Below are 13857 nucleotides of genomic sequence, written 5' to 3' on the forward strand. Positions count from 1 at the left end.
GAAATGGCAACCCATTCCAGTATTCTTGCCTGGAGACTATCATGGACAGAGGAGTCTGGAGGGCTACAGTCCATGGGGTCATAAAGAGTCAGACACGACTGAACAAATTAGCATGCACACATATAAACATTTAGGTTTGGGTGTACACATGCGCTGTAAAGAACGTGGCAGCATATATACCAAATGTTAACATATACAGTGGAATAGGATTATTGGTGGATTTACTTTTCCTCTTGTGTTTCTATAATTTGATTTGGGAGGGGGTCATAAGAAGATATCAAAGGTGATAAATGAAATGATACAATCAATGAAAGCGGTTTTCAAAATCTTTTGGGGGAGCACTTTCACTTGGTTTGTTTCTTTTTAAATTGTCTAATCAATGCCCACCCACGCATGCTGCTTGTAGTGCAACGTATTCACAATATTTCAAGTATGGGAAATGGTTAACAACGAATGTTTCCAATAACTAAATCACATTTTTACAATATGCTCAAAGAACTAAAATGGTCCAAAAATATGAAGTCAACAAGGATAACCAAGGCTGTCAATCACTAAAATGAAATTACACTATCACATGGATTAACATTTTAATTCAAAGCAGTGTTCATTTCAGCATCAAAAGTTATAATCGGGAAAAAGAAGCCTAGAGACAATCTCTGCTTATATATAAAATTTTGGAAACTTTTGTATAAAATATTTTGCAAATATTTCCTACATTATTAAATATTCTTCTACATAATTTTTCATGGCAGCCTTATTCTGTAAATACACTGTTTGGGTATACCACAAATTGTACAGTATAATCAATTCCTATATTGACATTTAGGTTTCTTCCAAATTTTACAAACAAGCTGAAAACAGTATTTGGAAGAGGAGAAAATAAAAGGCAGTACCCTTCTCCCTGCCTCTCAGCCCAATCAATAAATGTGTTTTTTTTCCTGACCAACCAGCTGTCTGCAGTTCAAACCTCACCTAAAAAGGAATACTCAGAAAACATAGAACAATCTCCTCTGAGCCTGTTTCCTTACCAATAAGAAGAAAAGGCTCTGGAGCCAGCAACAGACTTTGGCTTCCCCACTCCAAACACAGGTTTCCTTTACTGTGTTTACTTCCTTTCCTGATTCTCTTCTCCCACTATAAATCAATAAACTGACACAGCAGCTGATGAAGCAGTATCTTAGAGTCTGTTGGGTGCCGGATATGACAATCGTTTGGAAAAGAGACAGTGTTAAAGAGTCCTTAAAAAGAAGGCAAAGGACACCACAGAGCAGAGGGGGCCCTACTAGGGGACAGCAATCTTTGAGATCGGGGTAATAATAATAATAGTGGCCATATCTGCATTTAAACACTAAAAACCGTAACTTTTAATCAGTAAATAAAGAATTCAGACCTAAGACTTTCCTCCAAATGACCTCTAAATTCATTAATTGATCTATTACAGGAAAGGGACCAAAAGTCAATGACAATCCCAGAAATTTGCACACCAGGTCGCAGGAATTAATGTCTTTACTAGGTCAACAACAAGAAGGGCACTTCATACTCATAAGCTCTTCAACTGGTTCCTCAGAAAAGAGGGCAAATCTAAGGCTACAATGACGTTTCTCATCTGCTTTGCCAGAATGATGCCAGAGAAGTGAATGGAGTAAGATCAAAGGTTTCACACTCAAAAAAGTATGACAGAGACAGGTAAGACTGAAGGGAATATTCAATGGCATGAAATTAGTCTGTTCATGACTCTGAATTGTCAAATTTTTTAAACAGGTAAATGGGGGAGTGGTACAATAAATATGTCAGATATGTTTGTTATTGCAGACAGAAAAACTACATTAAGATTATTTTTAAAGAAACTGAAAATCAAAAAGACAGTTGAAACATTTCCAAAAATACAACGTATTATCCTGGGGTAGAGTCCTATTCATTTGACAACCAGATTTTTAATAAACATTATCTCCTATGTAAAAGACAAGAGAAACTAGGCCATGTTAAGTATTACTTCTGTCACCATAAAATGTTCATTGAACCCTGCAGAAATCTCACTGAAAAAAATGTGTCAATTTAATTGGCTCTATACAGGACCAGGAGAAGGCAATGGCACCCGACTCCAGTACTCTTGCCTGGAAAATCCCACGGACAGAGGAGCCTGGTAGGCTGCAGTCCATGGGGTCGCTAAGAGGCGGACACGACCGAGCGACTTCACTTTCACTTTTCACTTTCATGCATTGGAGAAGGAAATGGCAACCCACTTCAGTGTTCTTGCCTGGAGAATCCCAGGGACGGGGGAGCTTGGTAGGCTGCCGTCTATGGGGTTGCACAGAGTCGGACACGACTGAAGTGACTTAGCAGCAGTAGCAGTAGCATACAGGACCAAACTAATATTAACATTTTTTAAAAGGGAGTGATATACAAACTAAAAGCATCCTATGAGTTTACCTCTGAAAGAGTCTTATGCAGCAAGGAGCTTTGGTTTTTCAACCTGTGAGCTTCATCCACAACAAGAACACTCCAAGGGAAGCTGTGAAGGGAACATCCATGTTTTCAGTTTTATATAACTCAAACACATATCTCATACCCAAAAGTCTTACTACAAAACTAAGACTCTTTCTGGGAAGACCAATATCAAGCCCATTCTGTTAGAAACACACCCAAATCGCCTTCTCCAAGAGCCGACCAAATACATCAGGCAATATCTGAATAATGTAGTAAAATTAAGGGAATTTATTTTCTGAGATGGGAAAGTTCTATGCATTGAAGGTAGAAAAGAGGCACTGGAGACAGAAAGCAAAAGGAAACACGACCATTTACTACGTGCCACTTTAACATACCTAAAGCTTAGAGCGACTTCACTTTCACTTTTCACTTTCATTCACTGGAGAAGGAAATGGCAACCCACTCCAGTGTTCTTGCCTGGAGAATCCCAGGGACGGGGGAGCCCGGTGGGCTGCTGTCTATGGGGTGGCACAGAGTCGGCCACGACTGACGTAACTTAGCAACTTAGAAGCAGCAAGGAATACCCAGTGCAACCAATAAATAAATAAATTATAAAAAATGGGGACGTGGTGAACAGATCAAATGTTACAACAAGAAGATACATCACTGGCTCTGTTAATGTAGAAGTCACTGGTGGCTATGCCAGTGCCCTTTGGTAGCATAATAGTTATAACCACAAATTCCCAAGAAGATATCCTCTGTATATACTCCTGGGAAGCTGTTTAGCCCACAAAAAAATTTAAAATATGTATGTATTAATATGTTCAAAGCTGCATTATTTAAAACAGCAAAAACCTGAAAATAATAATAGGTCCAATAATGGGTGATGAAACACAGCATTTTAAATGATAAATATGTTATAATTTAAAAGGCCAATATAACTAAAAAAGATATAAATATTATATATTTATATAATATATATAATAAAAACCATGCAAAAGATAATAAAGTGGAAGTTATAAGGCTCTAATCTCATTTGTAAACATTCTGTAATCCCATTACATTATAATTATACTTAAAAAACTAAATGTAGGGGACTTTCCCTAGTGGTTCAGTGGTTAAGAATCCACCTTCCAATGCAGGTTTAATCCCTGGGCGGGGAACTAAGATCCCACAAGCTGCAGGACAACTAAGTCCATGGTCCACAACTACTGAGCCTGTGCATCTCAAATAGAGACCCCAAGGGCCACAAATTAGAGCCTACACACTCTGAAGCCTGTGAGCCACACCCAGAGAGAAGCCTGCGCATCGCAAAAATAAGCCCATGCACCAGCACACCACAATGAGAGATCCAGCGGGCTGCAACCAAGACCCTAACATGGCCAAAAATACAAACATACTTACATATTAAAAACAACTAAATGTACATACAAGTAAAGCAGAACACTGGAAAGATATATGGAAATTAAAATCCCTCAAATATTAGAGGAAGATCTTGAGCAGAGGTTGGCCTTAAAAGAGGAGGAAGCCTTCTTCCTCTGAGGCCACAGAGAAAATCCAGAAAATGGGTACAGAGACAGACACCTAGGCCCATTCACCTATTGAGTGGTGCAGGTAGAGGGAAGAACTGGGTCCAAGAGTGGGTGCAGGAATCAGGGTCACTCCTGCCGGGTAGCAGGAGTTGCACTGAAGGATCATGAGGAGTAAGAGTCCAGCTGATCTTGGACGCTGGTCACGGCATGACAAGGGTGTGAGCCCTTTTCAAGAGGCTACAGGACAGTGCCTGGCTCCTGTTTAAATGACCATTCAACACAGATTAGGTATTAATCTGTTAAGATCATTACAGTATTATTATGGTATTAAGAGCTGTATACTCAGATTTTTTTTTTTTTTTTTAAATTTCTATTCTTTTAATTTATTCTGCCACACAATATGGCATGTGGGATCTTAGTTCCCCAACCAGGGATCAAACCCATGGCCCTGCAATGGAGGCATGGGTTGTTCTTAACCACTGGACCACCAAGGAAGTCTCAATATTCAGGTTTTTACATATAAAAGCAAACAATAAAAAGCATGTTTAATGAATCAGACTATAAGGAGGTGGATTTGGGCTCAGTAACAGAAGGTCGTCAAATTACTCTCTAAAGGACATGCCAAGGGATGCTCCCTGGAGAGGAAGGGGTGGAGGGAATTCCAGGACTGAATGGAGAGTGGGAAAAGTAATTTCTAATCCTCTTGATCCAAAGATTTTATATTTATTATCAAAAAACTTTCCTATTTTTCATATTGTTACATGCACAGTCTCAACCCTCCCTAATAAGCCTCTTTAGGGCTGAGACTGCATTACACTTTCAGGCTGTTCTCAGTATGCAGTACAGTCATACAAAGTATAACCTTGCCAAATACATCAAAAGAACACAACTGTGTTCTTAGGGGTCATAATGAGTAAACGTTATAAATGTCCCTTTACTACTTAGTTTCTTAAATTCACTTGGAATGGATTTAAGATAATAATCTCATATAGAAAGATTATATTTCTACTGAAAATGTAAAACTCCAGTGCATTTAAATACTTCGGAAAGTTCTCTTTTAAAAAGCTCTACAACAAAGTGGGTTTGGAGGTCTGCTTTGCCATTTACTAGCAATGTGCCCTGGGATGGGTCACACCTCATCTCTTACCATTCTCATCTATAAAATGGATGACGATACCTACTTATTAAGGTTTTCCTGCTGATTCAATAGGATAATTTATGGAAAGTACCCAATAACATCTATGTCCTAATCTTCTTGCCTTTTGAGATTTTCCATATATTGCCTAATATTATGGATATCTCTATACCTCTTATTAACTCTACTGGAGTTTTATGTTCGCTTGGGGTCACCGTATGGTTTACTTTCCTGGTGTTGCTGGTAACTCCCAGAACAATGTCTTTCCAGAGGAGAGATCTTTAATACATATTAAGTTGGATATTGACAATAAAAAAGAAGTGAGAGGGAAAGCATATCCTTTTCTTAAGAAAAGTAAAGTAATAGGCATACTTAAATGAAACATGAATGAAACAAAACACTACATGGAAGTCATGAAATCTGTGACTGAGTCTTTAGTGTTTCAAAATAAGATGAAAATAAAAATCCAACTCAGAAGAGCCTGGGTATGAAATAACATTTATACTATGGATAAAGCACTCTGTAAACGTCCTGAATATTAAAGAAACAAACCCCACCTAACCATAAGTACACATGCTATGAGAATGAAACTGTCAATATATCTTCTTATTCATCCAAAACTGAGCTCTTGTTTAATTTATAAGGTAACTGTTGACTTAACCACATACTGCAACATAGCATCCCTACCACTGTATAAGTACCAGGTAGTATCAGGAGTTACACCTAAGTTTCCTGTACTTTATGAGCTGATTTGAGACCTGTAAGCCAATAACTGGAAAGAAATTTACTTAAAAATCCCTTTCTAAAAAGCTAATTTTAGGGCTTTCCTGGTGGCTCAGTGGTAAAGAATCCACCTGCCAATGAAGGGGACACAGGTCTGATCCCTGGCCAGGAAGGTCCCACATGCTGCAGAGCAACTAAGCCTGTGCGCCACAGCTCTTGAGCCTGTGCTCCGCAACGAGAGGCCACCACGGTGAGAACTCTGTGCACCGCAACTAGAGAGTAGCTTCTATTTGTCACAACTAGAGAAAAGAAGCCCGTGCAGCAACGAAGACGAGGCACAGCCAAAATAAATAAATAAAATTATTTAAAAAATAAAAAGTTAACTTTATAGCACTGATGGCTATTTTAGGATTTTTCCAGAAAAAAGCTCAAATAATTCCCCTATGTTGTAGTAGAATTTCCACGCAGCAGTCCTGACAGGCATCTATACAAGCTGTGATGTAAAGAATCTGGTATCTACTAACCGCCCACCACATACAGCTTATCTCACTTAATCCTCACGGCAGCTGTCCTCATTTTACAGATAAAGAAGCTGAGGTTCACAGAGGTTAAGTCGGGGAATCTACGCAGACACAGCTAACGAGTACAGGCTTGGACTGTAAGACTCCTGCCATACCACATACCCGGTAAGACTCACAGATGACAAACCAGGGGAAAAAATGTGAAGGAAAGACATTACTCTCATGACACATTCAGGACAATTTCTGAAGTAGTGCAACATACTCACGACTTTAGAAAAGATGCATCTTTCAAGCAAATCTGAAAAGTTAAGGAAAACACATTGTAAAGGCTGATATTGATATACTTCTGACATTAATAAGCTAGTCTTTTATTAACTCTCCTAAACTATCGGATTTAGCTGTCTCATTCATTGACTATGTACAAGAGTTCCGAGCATAACCTCTGGGTGGCAGCATCTTACAGACAAAGGGAGGCATGAACGCATGGAAGGGCTTGCTTACAGGAGTCTGGACATTCTTAGCTTGAACAAGGAGAACAGAGATGGGAACTAAGTATCTTCATCTTCCTTTCCCATCCTCTAGTAACAGATGATGCCTCAGCCCATCCTACCTTCTTCTACTCATTGCCCAAAAGACAGCTCAAGTGCTGCCTCCTTGGGAAGCCCTCCCCCTTAATCCACCAAGAAAGAGGGAGAGATATCGAACTAACAATAGTTTTTCACTCCCTTTGCTCACAGGACCTCTGTGAGAATCAAACGAAAACAGACTTTCCTCCTAGAATAACATGAGCCCTCAAAAAAACTAAATATAATTCCAGAGGATTCTGCAACTTCTAAGGTCCCAGGTTAAGAGTTCTGGCTGTAGAAAAACAGATACCTCATAGGTAGTTAGCAGCACATGAAAACGTGACTCCTGCTTCAGGTCTTCCTGTAGGCAGGCTCTCTTGTCCTTGTCACCTGCATATGTTACACAGTAAAGACCTGGAGCAAATCTGAATCCAAGAAAAGAGGTAAATGAACACAAACACAGAGCCATGGACAAGGGGTGCATTTCTGGAAAATGACATTTCATGGAAGGATTGCAGATGTACAGACCCCAGGATGCTCTGCAGCCAGGACGAGTCCTGAGACCCTGAAACCTCAAACAGAGTAATGGATAAACCTAAGGGTGACTAAGTCCCCATGTGAAGAGGGAGAAGGGTCAGATGAACATCTAAAAGGACCTTGTGTTAATTCTTAAAAGAAAAATATTTTCCCACATTCATTACTTCCTATGAAATGTCACTGTATCACTATGAAAAGGATGGTTTCTTCCTCAGTTCAGCAAAATTTACTAAAAACGAGTACTGACCTTCAAATTGCCAAAAGGCAACAAAAACATCCACTGGACCCTCCCTCCTTCATCTGATCCTCATTCTTTATCTACACTTCCTCAGGCCAGAGTTTTCTGGAAAAAATAAACTCACTGCTTAGGACAATATGTTGTTTTATCATATTTCACATAGTACCCAGAAAAAAAAGTTAAAAAAAAAATTTCAACTATATCTACTCTGTACCTCTCCATCTCTTCTTTCCAGTTGCTCAAAACAGACAAGGGACAAAGAATCAGAAATGGTCCTTCATCATTTAATCTTCCTGCCAAATAAATGAAGAGTGCAATAGTCTGGAACACAGAAAAAGAAGGCAGTTTTGATCACCTTTCCACATGAGAAATAATTATAAAGTTCCCACAGCCTTGCAGAGAACACCTATAATTGCATCAAAAAGAATAAAGTATAAACACAATCTATTAAACAAGACTGGCTATACAAACAAATAATGTACAATCTTCCACACATTAGGAGAGTCATCCATTCCTAGAGTGAAATCAGGTAAGCTTTGATACAACTGCCGAAGACATTGACGGTACTCAATTACATCAACAGTCAACAAGCAATAGTGCTCAAAATTTATGTAACTGAACCTTTCATACAAAGGAAAGCATCAGGAACAGACAACAGAAATCAATGAAAACAAGGCAAATGAGGCACAAAGTTAGGAATGCTCTAAAAACACATGCTAAGAAGAATCAAGATATGACTGTGAAGACGACCAACCACACGCTGGCCTCTGCTGTTGGCCAGGTCTCCTAAAGGAAAATGTTTTCCTTCCTTCCTAACTTCCCCCCACATGGATTTATGCGTGCATGCTTGCACACTAAGCTTGCTTCGGTCTATCCAACTCAGCAACCCCAGGGACTGCAGTCCGCCAGGCTCCTCTGTCCACGGGATTCTCCTGGCAGGAATACTGGAGTGAGCTTCTGTGCCCTCCTCCAGGGGATCTTCCCATCCCAGGGATGGAACCCACATCGCTTTATGTCTACCTGCACTGGTAGGCAGGTTCTTTACCACTAGCATGAGGAGGGCATGGCAACCCACTCCAGTATTTTTGCCTGGAGAATTCCATGGACAGAGGAGGCCTGGTGGGCTACAGTCCATGGGCTCGCAAAGAGTCGAACACAACTGAGTGACTAAGCATTGCATTACCACTAGCACTACCTGGGAAGACCATGCACTAATGGAGTACCCTCTATTCACCAGGCTCTATTCTGAACTCTGGTGTAGAACAGTTAACAAAATAAACAAAACTCCTAGCTCTCCTGGGGCACACATTCCAGTGAGAAAAACAAAAAATAAATAATGCCTCATAAATTCACGTCAGGGTCTAAATTGAAAATCTCTGTAAAGCCTAATAGCCTATTTTAGGACCTGGCTGTACACATTTTTGACTAGAGAAGTTTCTTTAAAAGCTTTCCATGATAAATGGATACTGCACAGGAGACTACGCGGAGGGCTCTGTACCTGAATCTAAGAGTCCATTGGCCTGCCTCCCAGAAACACTGGGATACTTCTCTTTGTTCCATAGCTCTCAGTTCAGGAATACACTAGAACCAGGATTACTGCCTGAGACATCTGAGAGTGATAAATAGCTACCTTGGGGAACCATGCTCAGAAGTCATACTGTATCCTGAAAAACCCCAAGACTGATGAGGTACATCTAGATTAAGGCATCGCCAACATGGTCAGGGGCTTCCTTGATAGCTCAGTTGGTAAAGAATCCACCTGCAACGCAGGAGACACTGGTTTGATTCCTGGGTCAGGAAGATCTGCTGGAGAAGAGATAGGCTACCCATTCCAGTATTCTTGGGCTTCCCTTGTGGCTCAGCTGGAAAAGAATCCACCTGCAATGCGGGAGACCTGGGTTTGATCCCTGGGTTGGGAAGATCCCCTGGAGAAGGGAAAGGCTACCCACTCCAGTATTCTGGCCTGGAGAATTCCATGGACTGTATAGTCCATGGGGTCGCAAAGAGTTGGACATGACTGAGCAACATTCACTTTCACTTTCAACATGGTCAGACTAGATTCTGAGCAGAATTGCTCCAGCCTGATGTTTACTATGTGAGGTCAGACTTAAGGGGAGAGGTTAGTCCTTCTAAAAGGACTAATGGGAACTTCACTCACTCTGTGGGTTCAATGATGAAAGCTTTGGAATCAAGAAACTTATACTTCCATGGTTTCTACTCAATTGCCTCTGCTGTATACCCTGACTGCACTGACTTTCTCTGGTACACTACAGAGGAATAAACCTTGTGTGATGAACCCAAGGGGTATCTGTGTCTGGACTTTCCATCAATCCAAGACTACCGCTGACCTCTGTCAACATGAGCTGTACTGGTGATTATCCTACTGGCAGGATCAATCTCAAGACAAAACCTGGTAATCCATGCCCAAGGAAGTCACGTCTGATTCTACCCAAGGAGGTAGGTCTGATTCCTACCACTGGAAGGCCAGGTCATTTTAGAAAACAGAGTACCTCCTCTGTAATTCTCTAGCATGGTGGAGAAATGCAAAGTAGCCCCACCATCCACTGAGGGAGACTAATATTAAAAGTGATCCAGTTAACTAGTAAAGTATTACTAAAGAGGGAAGAGCCAATTTGATCCCTGGGACAGGTATATTTGCTTTATATAGAAAATCCTGCCCATTAATTGTAATTCTGTATGTCAAGGGTTAGATTAAAACAAAGGTAGTGACAGTTCAAAACCACCCCCATAATGAGAAAAGCCCAAGTCCAAGGTCATGATCTCGTAACAAAAGCTCAGGTATAAAAATACCTGTATACCTCCTAGTATAAAAATATATCCCAATAGTTGGCAGCTGAAAACAGGAATGAGTTGTAAGGAGGTATTCCAGTAGAGGTAAACAGTACTCGCTCCACAGTAACATACCTGGCAGGTCTTACCCAAGCCCATCTCATCCCCCAGGATGCAGCCATTCTGACAGTGGAAGCACTGGGCTAGCCAGTTGACTCCCTGCAGCTGATAAGGGCGTAGATGGATCCCTAGAAATAAAAAAACAAACAAACAGCAAGTCGGAAGAGTAGACATTTCAGCACACACACAGGCCATGTTCAAGACCTTCAACCAAAGAACACAGGCTAATTACCCATACCCCAAGCCTACTGGATGTATCTTTTGCTGAGAAGTTACAGATATGCAAATATTTGCTGACTTCCACACTATTTTTTTTTAACAAACTTTGCCACCACTATAGTCAAAGCCCTAAAACAGCCTGTCAGTGTTACAGGATCCACTTGACAGACGAGAAAATCAACCTGGGATCTGGCCTCCAGACTGCCTGAGTCTCATGCCAGTGTCCATTCTAGGAAATGAGGTTTTACTGATGCAACGTAACAGCAAACAACAACACATGGGTGATACACGTGTCTGCTTGCTTAACTGCAACCATTTAAATCTGCCATTGGATGCTAAAGGAAAAAAAAAAAATCAAGACAGGATGAGATTAAATCAAGTTTGAATCCAGAAGCAGTGCTGTTAAGAATGGAAACAGTGTTGCGCCGGCGGTGTTTACCAATGTACAAGGGCAGCAGAAAATAGATTGAAATCCAGAGAGCTCCTGCTGCCTCTCTTTCTCTGGGGTGGGGGTGGGGGAAATCCAGTTTCAGAGACTAGCCATATCTTCCGAAGGGGGGAAATCCCAAATATACTTTATAGAAAAACTACTAACAAAAGTAAAACTCTGGTTTGAACTCATCACCTTTAAAAAGAAACTAGGCAACATACAATTGTAAAACATTTAAAAGATTAACAAGTTATTTTTTTATGTAGGTATATAATTTTAAATAAAGACATTTAGTTTATATATGTAATTTTTGTTTAGAAAAGAAACAATAATTTAGTACATTAAAAAAAAAAAAACCCTCCATAAAAATAAAAGGCAGACCTCCCTGGTGGTCCAGTGGTTAAGAATCCACCTGTCAATACCAGGGACATGGGTTCAATCCCTGGTCTGGGGAGATTCCACATAGTGCAGAACAACTAAACTCCTGTGCCACAACTACTGAGCCTGCACTCTAGAGAGCACTCTGGTGCTGCCAACCACTGAAGCCCACACACCCTAGAGCCCGTGATCTGCAGAAGAGAAGGCACTGCAGTAAGAAGCTGTGCACCACGACTAGCGACCGCACTGCAACTAGAGAAAACACGCACGCAGCAACAAAGACCAGCGCAAACAAAAATAAAACGTTTTTTAAAAGGCAAATGACAAATGAAAAAAAGATACTGATGGCAAGTAAGGCTGATAAAGGATTACTATTTTTGATATTAAGTACTTACTAAATACCAGCTGCTGCTAAGTCGCTTCAGTCGTGTCTGACCCTGTGTAACCCCACAGACGGCAGCCCACCAGGCTCTGCCATCCCTGGGATTCTTCAGGCAAGAATACTGGAGTGGGTTGCCCTTTCCTTCTCCAATGCATGAAAGTGAAAAGTGAAACTGAAGTCACTCAGTCGTGTCCAACTCTTAGCGACCCCATGGACTGCAGCCTACCAGGCTCCTCTGTCCATGGGATTCTCCAGGCAAGAGTACTGGAGTGGGGTGCCATTGCCTAACAATCTCATGCTAGGTATCATCCCCATATTGCATGTGGGAAAATCCAGAAAATTTAAAGAAGATTAAAATATGAACCTTGGAGACTTCTGCTTTTGGGGACATACAGATGTTCATCATTCCTCTGGATAATGCAACTAAAAATTCTGAATATTACAAAGAAAATGAACATAACAAGATGACTCTGAAAAGGTGGGGCCAAAGAAGGCAGACTGGTTAGTAACCTTGGGAGCCGGCAAACAACAGTTATGAGTTCCCTGGGTTTCTTTTTGCCTCATATAGCCCAGACTTAGAGGTGAAGAAATTAACCACCCAGAAATGCCAATGTACACAGTAAAGAAAAGTTTAACAAAAGCCTGTTTCCATAGCCAAAGGAAAAAGACAGCCTAGAGAGACAAAACTTATAACTTTTGGACAATAACCACTCTAGTTAAGCCAAATACTAAAGGGAAAAATCTGTGGCCCCATCCACACCAGCAAAGGCCAAATGGGAGCCTAGACCTCCACTCTCAAGAGATTCAGTCAAGTTCCCATCACCCCTAGGAGGAAGGTACCGGAGACGGCTAACCAGGCAGTCAGGATCTTCATCCCATTTACCAATAGTGAAGCCATCCCACTTCACTTTTCCCTCCCCTGCAGTGTCAGCAGAGACCACATAGGGAGCCTGAACTTACATTCCTACTAGATCATATGAGCCCCATCCCCAACCGGCCCTACAGTGTTAAAGGAGGCCTAGTGGAGACTCAGGATTTTTATCACTGCCTCAGGTTAATGAGACCACACCTAACACAGTGCCCATGGGGACCAGATTAGGAGCTAGTACTCTTATTCTCACCCAGAAGTAAGGACAAACCCCCTCCCTATTCCCAGGTATATAAGAAAAGCTCAGAGGTGGAGTTTGATTTCTATTTCCACCTGGTAGTAACAAGGCAGCAACCACCTTTCCCTGCTAGAGCAGCACAGACAACTGAACAAAAGGTTTAAATGAGACCTTGAGTCTCAATATGTAAAGTAAGAACTTCCCTGGTGGTCCAGGGGATAACACTTCACGCTCCCAATGCAGGGAGCCCAGGTTCAATCCCTGATGAGGAAACTAAGATTCCACATTTGGAAACTTACTCTGCACACCACAACTAGGGAAGCCCACGTGCCACAATGACGACCCTGTGCAGCTAAAATAAATTAAAAAAAAAAAAAAAAAGTCCAGTTTTAATAAACATTCATTATACCAAGAACCAGGAAGATTTCAAATGAATGAAAAAAGACAATCCAGAGATGCCAACATCTAGATGACACAGGTGTTACACTTACTTTAAACCAGCAATGATAAAAGTGCCTCAACAAGCAACTATGAACATGCTTATTAAAATAATTGAAAAAAAAAATTGAAAGCATCAGTAAAGAAATAGAAAGTACAAAGAAAAATAATATACTAACAAATACAATAACCGAAGTAAAAAACTCAGAAGATGGGCTTGATAGCAGAATAGAAAAGAGAAAAGAATCAGTGAACTGGAAGGCAGAACCACAGAAATTACTCAATCTGAACAGACTGAAAACAGAGCTTCAAGGA

General features: G+C 40.9%; 1 protein-coding gene across 11 annotated transcripts in view; it reads right to left on the reverse strand.

The window, feature by feature from the left end:
- Positions 1 to 13857, reverse strand: part of CHD1L (chromodomain helicase DNA binding protein 1 like) — a 63987-nt gene that overhangs the window by 34979 nt on the left and 15151 nt on the right. For 8 of the 11 annotated variants that reach the window (XR_008715602.1, XR_008715601.1, XR_008715600.1 and 5 more), the window contains exons 2-6: positions 10605 to 10717; positions 7894 to 8000; positions 7215 to 7329; positions 6605 to 6636; positions 2431 to 2512 (exon numbers count right to left, since the gene is read on the reverse strand). Coding sequence is in view for 6 of the 11 variants with exons in the window: in XM_055584559.1 (XP_055440534.1) it covers positions 2431 to 2512; positions 6605 to 6636; positions 7215 to 7329; positions 7894 to 8000; positions 10605 to 10717 (449 nt within the window). In the remaining 5 variants the exon portion in view is untranslated. Of the gene's footprint in view, positions 1 to 2430; positions 2513 to 4025; positions 4045 to 6604; positions 6637 to 7214; positions 7330 to 7893; positions 8001 to 10604; positions 10718 to 10827; positions 11081 to 13857 lie in introns of those variants that run through there. The other 3 variants (XM_055584558.1, XM_055584557.1, XM_055584562.1) reach the window with 3 other exon arrangements.

This window comes from Bubalus kerabau, chromosome 6 (genome assembly GCF_029407905.1).
Source record: "Bubalus kerabau isolate K-KA32 ecotype Philippines breed swamp buffalo chromosome 6, PCC_UOA_SB_1v2, whole genome shotgun sequence".
Classification (NCBI taxonomy): Eukaryota; Metazoa; Chordata; class Mammalia; order Artiodactyla; family Bovidae; genus Bubalus; species Bubalus kerabau.